Source organism: Protopterus annectens, chromosome 1.part1 (genome assembly GCF_019279795.1).
Source record: "Protopterus annectens isolate FY-2018-M chromosome 1.part1, PAN1.0, whole genome shotgun sequence".
Lineage (NCBI taxonomy): Eukaryota > Metazoa > Chordata > Ceratodontiformes > Protopteridae > Protopterus > Protopterus annectens.
In genome coordinates, this window is record NC_056726.1 from 1,135,731,682 (window position 1) to 1,135,744,655 (window position 12,974).

Here is a 12,974-nt window from a genome sequence, read left to right on the forward strand (position 1 = left end):
AATTCTCCCTCATGTTTTTTATTACAATGCTCTGCAAGTGGGCTTATTATTTTATTATTTCTAATATCTCTCACATGTTCTTTTATTCTTTCTCCCAGACTTCTTTTGGTTTCACCAATATAGAACCTACTAAACCCACACTTAATAGCATAAATTATACCCACACTTTTACAAGTGTAGTTTCCTTTAGTTTGAAATGCTCTGCCTTTTATTTGATCAAATGTTCTTGTTATATATTGGCATATTGTGCATTTATCACAAGGTATAGTGCCTATTCCTAAATTTATGTTTGATATTATTTCCTTGGGTCTTTTATAGGTACTATGTACAAAGAAGTCCTTTAAACTCTGGCCCCTTTGATAAGAGAATTTAAGCTGAATTTCCGAAAGTGAAGAGACTTCTCTTTTAGTGACATTCCAAAAATCTTCTAACAGTTTTTGTAACTTTTTTGAAAATATAGTATACTTAGATACAAAAACTATTGTTTGTTCCAGATCCCGTCCATTTTCTTTCTCTATACATTCATTACCAAAACTTTTATTTCTGGAATCTGTCCTGTTACCTCCAAATATTCTCATATAGCTATCTTTCACTGTTTTTTCTGCATACCCTCTATCTATAAACATATCCACTACTTTTATAGCGTCTCTTTTAGCATCCTGCATATCACTTGCACAGTCTCTTGATCCTGTGGATCTCTCCATAAGGTATGGCTGTTAAAGTATGAATTGGCAGCTTGACACATGAAGCATATGACTAGGCTGCTCAAACTTTCTATAAATTTGAGTTTTTTTTCTACCATTTCGTGACCCTTCTAGGGTCAAATCCAAATATTTTACCCTTGTACCTTCCTGTAATCCGTCATATTTAATTTGAAATTTATTTTTATTCAAATATTTAATAAATGCACCTACTTCATTTTTTTCCCGTTTTACAAATGAATATAAGGTCATATCAGGTATATTCTACATATTCCCCATTTCTAGATAAGATACCCTTATGTATGACATCAGATATTATCCTAGTAACCTTTAAAACCAGAGTGGATGATTTAACTTGCAAATTTTCAACAATGATATGCAACAAACATCGACTTAATAGGAATGTAATGTAGCTGCACTTCTGGACAGTCTCCTTGGCCATAGGCTTAGTAAGAATCGATAATCCTATGAAACTATGACCCTCAGTTAGTAAAGGACAAGACTAAGGGAACTGAGGAAAAGGGATTGAAGGTGACGATGCACTGAAGGACAGGCTCTACAGAGGACCCAGTGAGACTGCAAGGGTAAAAAAATATGATAATCTTAAAGAAAAAAACGACTGGTAGTTCTATAGTACACAGATTTAAGGGAATATCGTTCCGTAATTTACTGATGTTAAACAAAAACATATTAAATAATTGACATACTGAGCTACAGAAGAAGAAAGTTAATAAAGAAAATCTGATACCTTAACAGTAAAAGTAGGTGAATTATGTAAGAGGTAATCCGTGGTTATCTGTGTGACCTTCTTACTCTTTGCTTTAGTTTGCTAGTTGGGATATTTTGTAGAGACCCTAATGTTTATGGATATCAGCTGGGTATGACAACCCTGTGTTTCCTCTTATGCTGTGCTGATGATGTCATAAGAAGGCAGAAACATGCATGTCCACAGCTAGAGGGGTTTGGCTTTAATGGCCTGAAATTGTCCATAAATAGACTTAAAAAAGAAAGTAATAGAAAAAGTCATGGACATTCAGAATTGCCATTTAGCTGAAACACCTGATATCCTTAAAGGGTGATTTGCATATATCCCATGAGGCCTCTGATGCAAGAGGTTTAAGGTATGCACAGTTTGAAGTCTAGCTTTGCTAGATTTTCCTTTTGCATTATTTAACCAGTTGGTTGTGTGTGTGACCTTTTTACTCTTTGTTTTAGTGAATTATGAAAGACACTCTACGTATACATTACTAAACATTAGTAGCCTGCTCTGTATTGCTATAGTATTTATTTATTTATTTTCTGTTTTTGTTTCTAGGAAACCTAAATGTAAGACTGGTAAATGGCACAGACCGTTGCAATGGTAAACTTGAAGTAAGCTACGGTACTGAAAGGGGAGGAGTTTGCAACAATTACTGGAATATAAACCATGCAGCTGCTGTATGCAGGGAGCTGAAGTGTGGATTTGCTCTCTCTGTACAAGGAAATTACTCTCTAGTAGAAGAATCTGTAAACAAACTGCTTATTGGTGTACAGTGTTATGGATGGGAATCTTCACTCTCTCAATGTACGATTACTCCCTGGTTGCAACCTTCATGCAACAATTCCCAAGTCGCCACTGTGACATGCTCAGGTAAAACATGTAAAGCAAATATATGAAGTCCATTATAAAACAGTGAGCTTGTTTTCATATGCTCATTATTTCAAACTTCATTAACTGACTTTATCTGTGAAATATATAATATAGTATATCTTGAGTTCCATGTGTGCATTTGAGGTTCTTTTTCTAGCATGGTAAGACAGGAAATGGAATTATCATCCTGATCCATTCCTCTGACACAATAAATCAGTTTTCCTCCTTTGATAAATATCTCCCTGTCATGGCACATCAAACATTTTTTTATTCTTGCCATGCTAGTCAGATAAGAATCATAAGATTGCTAATAGATGGAGAGGACATCATTGCTGAAGGTCTCTGATTCTTCTTTCTATGTATATGTAGCTGGATTTATATTCTCATGATTATTACACTACTGCAAAGTACAAAGCATGCAAGATTCTCAGAAAACAATTGCCTGTCTCCCACATTGCAAGATCTTGGCCCTCAGATGCCTCTTCCTAGTCTCATATGTAATGTTTTGTTACTACTACTTCTGTCACTATTGAAATGGGATGATGGAACAATCTTCCCAAAGAAACATTATTGAATGAATTTCAAAGTGTTGACCATATACACAGGCTTCACTTTACCACACTTAAAACAGAAAGACAGAAACAGAAGCTAGACAATTAGAATTTACATGATTTGTTGATGGAAGGTAGCATTACCAAGGAATTGTTTGAATATTTTCTGACTGAATATCCTATCATTCCTATTTTACATGGCCTCCCCAAAATTCATCAATCTGTGGAAAACCCTCTGATGAGGCCTATTGTCTCTGGCCATGGTTAGGCAACTGAGCCCTTATCTCTTTATGTTGAAAAGCAACTGCAGCCACTATTAGATAAAGTTAACACTGTTCTTACAGATAAGTACTTTTTAATATCTTTATTTGAATGGTTCAGTATTAGAAGCAGTGACAATTTTCTGTTGGTTACAATGGATGTGGTATCACTTTTCACAGCCATACCCAATGACACAGGTATTGAATTTATTACTCTGCTCTTGTCTAAATATTCTGATTACAGTGCAGGGAATATTTATCTTATAAGCATACTTCTTGATTTGATTTTGAACAACAATGTTTTCACTTTTAATGATCAGCTATACAAGCAGAGGGTGGGCATAGCAATGGGCACACCATGTGCTAATAGATAATAATAAGCTAGCACTAGGTTTGTATAGCTATGTCTTTAATGAGAATAACCTTTTTAAACAGTATATTCCATACTATGCCAGGTTTGTGGGTGACATTTTTTTGTATGGGCAGGTTCTGTTTCTATACTGCATGATTTTGTTGAATACCTGCAACAGACAACCAAGTTCCTATCATTTACCCCTAAGGTCTCTGCTGAGAATATTGAGATTTTAGATGTTAAAATCACTACAAAACAATGGTTTAGACACTCAGGTTTACAAAACATTGTGCAAAAAATGTAGTATTTTACATAGGTAGAGTATGCTCCAACAACATATTCCCAGGAATGTTTTGAAAGCACAGTTCCTTAGGTAAAGGTTCATTGGTTCATAGGTAGGTACTAGGCTATCTGCCTGAAGGCATATATAAGCCTAGCCAGAATGTGTTGGCTTTCGCCACCCCCTTAGATTAGTTCCCTGTGCCTCTGTCCAACAGAGCCACTGAAGTGATCCCCGAGGTAAAGTTTCTGTTTCCTATCCACTCGTCAAGATTTCTTTTGAAGAGTGTTAGCAAGGAGCTCTGCCTAATGTAGGTTGGGATCTTGTTCCAAAGCATGGGAAGTCTCTAGGACATGAATCTATCTGTCCAGTATGTCCTATTTATTGTTGTGGTGAGGTTTAGATCCCTAGAGCATGTGGCTCGCGGGGCTAAGGTTTTCTTTAGGTGGAGCATGTCCATTAATTCTGGGTTGGATATGGCCTTGTATGTCAGGCAGAGATCACCTCTGAGTAGGCGGTATGCAACCGAGTACAGCTGTAATTTCTTCAGTCGAGCTGCATAGGGCATCTGTTTGAGGCCAGTGATCCTCTTGGTGAGGTACTTCTGTGGTCTTTCCAGCTGTTGCAGGTGTCTTGTAAGGTACATCCGTAATGGAGCGTTGTACTCTATGATGGGTCTGATGAGTGATGAGTAGAGGGGCACAATGATCTCTTTTGATCTGGATGCAAACCCTTTTGTGATTAGGTGGGCCACATAGAAGGATTTTCTAACCACTTTGGCAATGTGATTATCAAAGGTGAGATTATTATCTACTTAGGTCCCCAGATCCCTTATTACATCTTCCATATTTAGGGGACTACCACCTATGTGGTAGTTTGTGAGTACTTTGTTTTTTCCAAAGAGGATGACTATGCACTTTTTGGCATTTAGCTTGAGGCCATCATTTTGACACCAGGTATTCATCTCAGTGAGACCCTTTTGGAGGATGTCTGTGTCAGCTGGAGAGTCAATTATAGTCCCTAGTTTGCAGTCATCTGCGAACTTGATCAGCCATAGTCCTCCTGTGCTTGCCTGTACCTCTGAGAAGTATATACCGAACAGGAGGGGTCCTAAGACTGAGCCCTGGGGAACTCCACTTGTAACTGATTTAGAGTCAGACCTAGCTTCCACAACTCTCACCATGTGGGTTCAGTCCGTGAGCCAGTTGGCAACCCAATTTGTGATGTAGGGGTTTATGTTCAGGGTGGTGAGCTTGTCTATAACACCAAAATGGGGAATGGTGTTGAAGGCCTTTGCGAGGTCTAGGTAGGCTGTGTGTACCACCTTTCCCTCATCTATAGCCTTGGTAACTGTCTCAAAGAAGTCCACCAGGTTTAGGAGGCATGATCTGCCCTTAACAAAGCCGAACTGGGTAGGGTCCAGTGTTTGGAGGTTCCCAATGTCTCTGTTAATGAGTTCCATGATGATGCGCTCCATAGCCTTGCAGACCAAGCTAGTCAGGCTTATACGGCGATAGTTCCCGGGGTCTGTTGTGGCTCCACCTTTGTGGTGCGGAATAACTGCTGCTGTGTGCCACTCTATGGGTATGTAGCCTGTGGAGAGGCTGAGTTTGAACAGTGTTTTTAGGGGAGGGGTTAGTTCATCTTTAAGCTCATGTAGAACGCGGCCTGCGACACCATCCATTCCCACTGATGCTGCATTGTTGGCTTTGGAGAGGGTTGTTTTAACCTGAGTGTCTGTGATTTCAGGGACTCTACATTCTTCTGGTATGGTTATGGGCCCTCTTGGGGGTGAGAAGGGGTTGAAGTTTGCACTGAACCTGTCTGCCAGGATGTTGGCGATATAGGTTGGTTCAGTGTATTTTGTGCCATTCTGCACTATCTCCAAGCAGATCTGAGCATTGCCACTTAGATTCTTGACAGAGCTAAAGAATGCCTTGTGGTTATCTTTGGAGTCCTTGACAATTTTTCTTTCAAAGCTCGCCTTGGATGATTTTATGAGGGATCGAGGTTTCGTGCTGATACTGATCAGGGATATCTTCCCTTCTTGGGATTTTACTCTTTTCTGTACTAGTTTCCTGCTTCTATTGTATAGTTTGTTTATGGCAGGAGTCCACCAGACTGGTTTCTTTTTCTTGGAGGAGTGAGTCTTGGTTTTGCTTGGGATGGCATGATCCATGCATTCTTGTAGGTGCCTGTAGAATGCATTAGTAAAGAATTTTGCAGCTTGGACAGCATTATCCTTCAGAATGGGGTCTTTGAAACTTTCCACCTCGATCTTAAGTAACGTGAAGTTTGCTTTTGAAAAGTTTTTCACTGTGGTTTTCTTGTCCGCGGGTGGGGGCAGAATGTGGATATCAAAAGTGATTTGTTTATGGTCAGATCTAACCAGTGAGTGGTTGACCTCTGGTGTGGAACACCGGTCGCCCATGTTGATGATGACCAGGTCCAATATGTTGTCACCTCTGGTGGGAGTGTTGACCAGTTGAACCAGGGCATTTGAGTTTATAAATTCTAGGAACTGTTGGACAAGGGAGTTAGTACTTGAGTAGTTCTCCCAGTTAATGTTTGGATAATTGAAATCACCCAATATTAGGGTATTTGGTAGGACCTTTATGTTTCTCAGTGTTTCCAGGAATGCAGAATGGGTATGCCAGGCTCAATGCAGATGATGAATGTATGGTACCTGCTTTTTATGAGCTGGCAAACGATTTCAGTAGCAGAGGCTACCAACAGCATGAAATAGCTGTAGCACGACATGAGGCTGTATCTAATAGGAATGCCCAGGCCAAACCATATTTCTCACATCAAGACCCAGAGATTAAGGGTTCTAAGGTGTCAGAAGGAGACACTCTGAAAATAAACATTACCTTCTCAAAGGATGTTAGCTCTGTCTGTGAAATTATTAAAAAACACTGGCATGTCCTTAATTGTGATGAAAACATTGGCATGTCCTTAATAGTGATGATAGAAACAAAACTATTTTAGGTGAGGTTCCTAAATTTTGTTTTACGAATAATACTTCTTTGAGCAAAATGTTGTGCTGTAAACCTGTTCAGAAGAAACCAAGAATTGCTAATAGAATAGGAACTCACCCTTGTAGACATTGTAATATGTGTCAGTTTATTGAAACGACTGATAGATTTGAGCATCCTGAGATTAAGCAGGTTTATAAATTCAATTTCTTTTTAAATTGTAAGAACTGTAATTTTAAATCAACGAAAAGGTGTCCGGCACAATAAAGGTTGTCCAATATTCCAAAAATGCAGGCAGATCAGTCACAATGTATACTGAATGCTCTTTATTACATAAAAAATAATAAATACGTAAACACCAAATCAATGTCGATTGAGCGCTTTCGTCTCCACAAACGGAGACTTCATCAGAATAAAGCAATAAACCTCAGCATTCCTTTTATATTCTCCTAATGTCATTAACTTAATTGGTAAAATCCATTGAACATTGAGGCCATTACCTTGTTAAAACTTGTTCCATTTAAAGCGACATTCATACATCAAAAATTTTTTCACAGACATAATATAATAGCATTGCTTTATAGTGCGTAAGACATAGTTCATCTTGGTATAGAATAGCTGGTCAGTTAATCCAATATTTGATAGTTAATACTTCATGATAATAATAGCAACATCAATATCCTAAAAAATTTTTTTATGAAAGAAAAGAACAATTTTAAACAATATGTGAATGAACATGCAAGCCTAAGTTATTCACCCCATCTAAAAAGTGTGACCTGAACCCAGGGGCCTGTACTTCAAATTTTCCATTTTTGGCAAAGAATAAAATACAAAAGTTTATGAATTGTCTGATGTTACATAAAATTAGTTGTATATGATAATTAATAATAACTTTTACATATGCATATACATTGATGTTACTTGTATTTTTTTTAAAAATATATTAAAAGGCAGAGTGTTTGTATATAAAAATATATATATATGTATATGAAAAAGTGTGATGACATACTTATAACAGTATAAATATTTTCATTATAAATAATTGTAAAATTTAAGAAGTTATTGTAAATATGTATGTATGTTCATAATTAGTAATTTATAATTATTGAATTGCAAACATGATTGTTAAGAAATGTGTTAAAAATGAATTACTAATACGTAACTATATTAATGAACTAAAGTAAATATGTAATATAAAAAAATGTATTTAAATATGTAAAAATATATAAATATATATATATATATATATATATATATATATATATAAATATATAAAAATATAAAAATATAAAAATATATTGTTGTGCCTATATAAACACTTATATTAATAGTAAATGTGAATATAAATATATATAAATGAATAAATACATGCAACAATACTTAAGTGTATATGATTAGTTAGAAAAATGTGCCAATAATAATTAAGTATATTTATAATCAAATTGTACATACTTGAAAGGCGTGTTATAAAACTGTATCAGTAAAACATGGACTAGAATTGATCATGTTGTTAAAATACTTTCTCCACATTTCATTACTTTGGGAACTGTAATTTTGTTTATTTAGTTAGCTGCACCATTTGTAAACATTTTTATGTTGGTAAAACTAACAGAGCTTTGAAAGGCCATGTACATGAGCACATGTATGATGTGTCTAGAAAAGAAAAAAGAACTGCACTGTCAAAACATATTTTAGATGCTGGAAGTAACCATAAGGTTAAGTTTATTGTGTTACAACTTTTTAATGTCAGCATTAGAGGTGGTGATGTCAAGACTAAAACAGAATATATTGAAACTAAATGGATTTTAGAATTACAAAGTGACAGAAGGAAGGGTCTAAATGACTATATTCCTTTAAGACCACTGCTTAAATCATGTGACATTCAGAGGTAGAACTAAAACTGTTTGTATTTAAGCAGTATTTTACACCTGCTTTATTAGATCTGGAGAAGCACCTGGATAGTTGTGAAAGTGCTTGCTTTTTCTTGGATTTTTTTAACATTTTTTTATATTGTTTTATTTAACATTTTTTATGCTGTTTTATTATACTTTGGAACTGCTACTTCATTGGATTCAGCCATGTTGACTGGTTATTCGTCTACTTGGAAGGTTTGACTTGTGTTTAACCAGTCGTCATCCATCTGCCTTGGTTTGCCTTTCTTCTTGGGTAAAGCTACATTACACAGATAGCCTTGTATCATGTGATCTAGCAGTTATAGTATTCCACTGCTTATCTGTAAAGGGAATACCAAGCTCCCTTTTCCAGTCCATCCTAAGTCCCATTAGACTTCCCTTTTGCTCATCTATACTAGCTTTATATACATTTTTAATCTTAGGATTAGTAAAATGTTCCCCTGCAAACTGCTGAAGTCAACTTTTAGTTGGTGTCCTACCTTGGGTATACATAGACATAACTCCGGAACTCTTCTGCCAACACACAGATCACAGCTACAACCCAAGTGAAATGATTTATTGAATGGTTTAGTGCTTTCTTCCCCTGATAGGGACTTCCTCAGAACAACTTACAATAATTACGAAGCCCTTAAATACACATAAACTCAATAATTGAGTAATAACATGATTACATAATTGCACTAGTCTACTAAAAGCCATCATTACAAAATATTAAAAATGCTGTTAAATATGCACACAAATGAATGCAAATACATATGCTTTAATATCATAAAATTGCTTAATAAAAATCTTAAAAAACATCTTAAAAAACATTTACACATACCCTAACCTATTAAATGCTTTAACTTTAAAATGCATGCTATATTAGTAGCTTCATTGATTCCTGGGTACTGAGTTGCATCTAATCTTAATTGCCATTTCAACTCACAGATATCCAAATGCAAATCCACAATTTTCCCCTGGGGGTCCTTCACTAACTCTTCAACTACCAAAAACTTAAAGCTATGATCATCGTGTTCAGTATTTACTTCCCTGGACCCCTGTCTAGCAGGGTGACTGATGTGATCCCCGGGTGAATTTCCTATCTCCCATCCAATCATCAAGGTTCCTTTTGAAGAGTGCCAAAGAGGCACTCTGCTTGACATGTATGGGCAGTCTATTCCAGAGTCTGGGACGTCTCTGGGATAGGACCCTATCCCTCCAGCATGTTTTGTTCATAGTGATGACAAGGTTTTGATCCCTGGAGCATGTGTCTATGAGGGATTGGGATTTCTTTAAGTGTAGCATGTCCAACAGCTCTGGGTTTGACATAGCCTTGTATGTTAAGTAGAGATCACCTCTGAGTAGACGATATGTGACAGAGTATAGCTGGAGTTTTTTAGACGGTCAGCATAAGGCATCTGCTTTAGGCCTGTGATTCTTTTAGTGAGGTATTTCTGCAGCCTTTCCAGTTGTTGCAGACGTCTTGAAAGGTACATACCAAATGGGGCGTTGTATTCTATAATGGGTCTAATGAGGCATTAGTACAGTGGGACAATGACCTCCTTTTTTCTGGATGAAAAGCCCTTAGTGGTGAGGTGTGCTACATGTGGCAATGTGGTTATGGAAGGTAAGACCACTGTCCACCTGTATCCCTAAGTCCCTTATCACACTTTCGGTGTTTAGTGTACTGCCACCTATGTGAGACTTCATGGGTACATTTTTTTTTTCCCACAGGGGATAACTATACATTTCTTGGCACTGAGCTTGAGCCCATGGCTCTGGCACCAAGCATCTGTTTCTGTAAGGCCCTTTTGTAGAATATCCACATCATTTGGGGATTCAATAATGGCTCCCAGTTTGCAGTCATCTGTGAACTTTGTTAGCCAGAGTCCCTTAGTGCTGGCCTGTACTTCAGAGAAGTAGATGCAAAACAAGAACGGTCCCAGGACTGAACCCTGAGGTAGTCCATTTGTCACATGTCTGGGGATGGATATGGATTTGGCTACTTTTACAGTGTGGTTCTGTCAGTAAGCCAGTTGGCAACCCGTCAAGTGACATAGGGATTAATGCCCAGCTTAGTAAGTTTATCTATGATTCCAGAGTGGGGGATTGTGTTGAAGGCCTTTGCGAGGTCCAGATAGGCTGTGTGGTCCACCTTACCCTTGTCCAAGGCCCTGGAGACTGATTCGAAAAAGTCAGTCAGGTTCAGGAGACAAGATCGGCCCTTTACAAACTCAAACTCCATGGGGTCCAATGTTTGAAGGTTGCCAAGTTCCATAATAATACATTCCTTCGCCTTGCAGATCAAGCTAGTCAGACTGATGGGGCAGTAGTTCCGGGAACCAAGGTGGATCCCCCCTTGTGGAGTGGGATGACTGTAGCTGTGCGCCACTCAGTGGGCACAAAGCCTGAGGTGAGGCTATAATTAAACATGACACTTAGGTGAGGTGCCAGTTAATTTTGTAGTTCATGTAGTACATAGCCTGGGATGTCATCTGGTCCAATGGATGCTGTATTCTTAGCTTTGGAGAGTGTGATTTTTATCTGTGTGGCCGTTATTACTGTAATTTGGCAATCTTTCAGTATTGAGATGGGCCCTTTAGGGGGTGAGAGCGGGGTGAAGTTTGCACTGAATTGATCTGTTAGGATATTGGCAATATCCTTGGGATCAGTATATTTAATGCCATTCTGTTGTAGCTCAGAGCAAATCTTAGCATTGCCATTTAGATTCTTTAATAGCTATAGAATGCCTTGTGGTTGTCTTTGGAATCTTTGGCAATTTTATTTTCATAACTAGCTTTACAGGATTTTATGAGGAATATCAGCTTCTTACTGAGGCTGGTAAGGGAGTTTTTGCATCCTAGATTTTCCTCTTTTCTGTTACAGTTTCTTACTTACGTTGTAAAATTTGTTTATGGCAAAAGACCACCAGATTGGCTTCCATTTTTTGGAGGAGATCGTCTTCATTCTATTGGGGATGGCACGATTCATGCACGGGTGGATGTGCTTGTACAGTGCCTTAGTGTAGGATTCAGCAGTCAAACTTTCATTTCTCGTCTGCATGGGTGTCATGAAGTTTGTCACTTCTGACTTGAGTAGCATGAAGTTGGTGTGGAGAATTTTTTTAGGAGGTTTCCTTACTGGGGAGTGGGGTGGGATGTGGATGTCAAGGGTGATTAGCTTATGGTCAGACCTGACCAATGAGGGGGTGACCATAGGAGTGGAGCATCGATTTCCCATGTTGGTAATGACCAGGTCTAGGATATTGGAGATCCTGGTGGGACTAAGGATTAGATGATCCAGGGCATTGGAATTTATGAATTCCAAGAACCACTGTGCAAAGGTGTTGGTACATGAGTAGTTTTCCCAGTTAATAGGTTTATAGATTCATAGATTAGTACTAAGCTAACTGCCCTTGCGAGCCATTTTAAGCTTAGCCAATTATCACTTGTGAGACTCAAACCCTGCACCTTGTGTTTATAAGGCAAACACCTTAACCATTAGGCCACCCTCCCAACCCTAAATGGCAGGGTAGTTGAAATCACCCAGTATTAGGATGTTTGGTTGTATCTTAATATTTTCCAATATGTTTAGAAAGGTGTAGTGAGAATCTTAGGGCATGGTGGGGGATCTGTAGCAAAGTACAATTTGGATTGCAGTCTTACCTTGTGTTAGTTGCACCTGGAGAATTTCAGATGCATTGTGTTGGGCAACTAGCCTGGTGCTGTGAATATCCTTGGTGAATATGCACACACCTCCATCTTTAGTGTTTCAGTCCTGGTTTGGTGGTCGAAAAGTGTGGTAACAGTTGTAGCCTGGTATTGCAGGGGTGCTCTCTGGAGCCTTGAACCAGGTCTCAGTTACTGCACAGATATCGATGTTCTCCATTTTTAGGAGTGCCTCGAGAGAGTGCATTTTGAGGTTTAGACTTCTAGTATTGAGTAGCATTGCCTTCAGATTTTGAATACTTGTACCTGTTACGGAGGTGGTTTTGCCCTTTGAACTTTGCCTAAAAAAGGCACTATAGAGGTGGCAAGAGCCTTAGCCAGTGACCTGAATCCCAGGGGTGACAGGTGCAGACCATCTGTGGCAAAGCATTGTGGTCTGTCGATCATGTCGTTCCATGCAGACAGATACTGGATCCCCTTTGAATGACACCAGAAGCTTAGCCAATTGTTGAAGTCAATCATTTTGTCCTTATACTGTGGTATCATTCTGGGCAAAATCAGGATGCTGCTCAGGGCTAGGGTCATACCTGCCTGGGCCACATGATCTGAGAGCTCTTCCATGTCTCTTTTCATGTAGTCCAGGGAGGTACATCTCAAGTTAT

At 38.3% G+C, this 12,974-nt stretch overlaps 1 protein-coding gene across 1 annotated transcript in view; it reads left to right on the forward strand.

Annotated features, from left to right (window-relative positions):
• Positions 1-12,974, forward strand: part of LOC122815721 (deleted in malignant brain tumors 1 protein-like) — a 787,040-nt gene that overhangs the window by 316,643 nt on the left and 457,423 nt on the right. Inside the window, exon 4 of the mRNA XM_044088475.1 lies at positions 2,017-2,331. Coding sequence (XP_043944410.1) covers positions 2,017-2,331 — 315 coding nt within the window. The remainder of the gene's footprint in view (positions 1-2,016; positions 2,332-12,974) is intronic.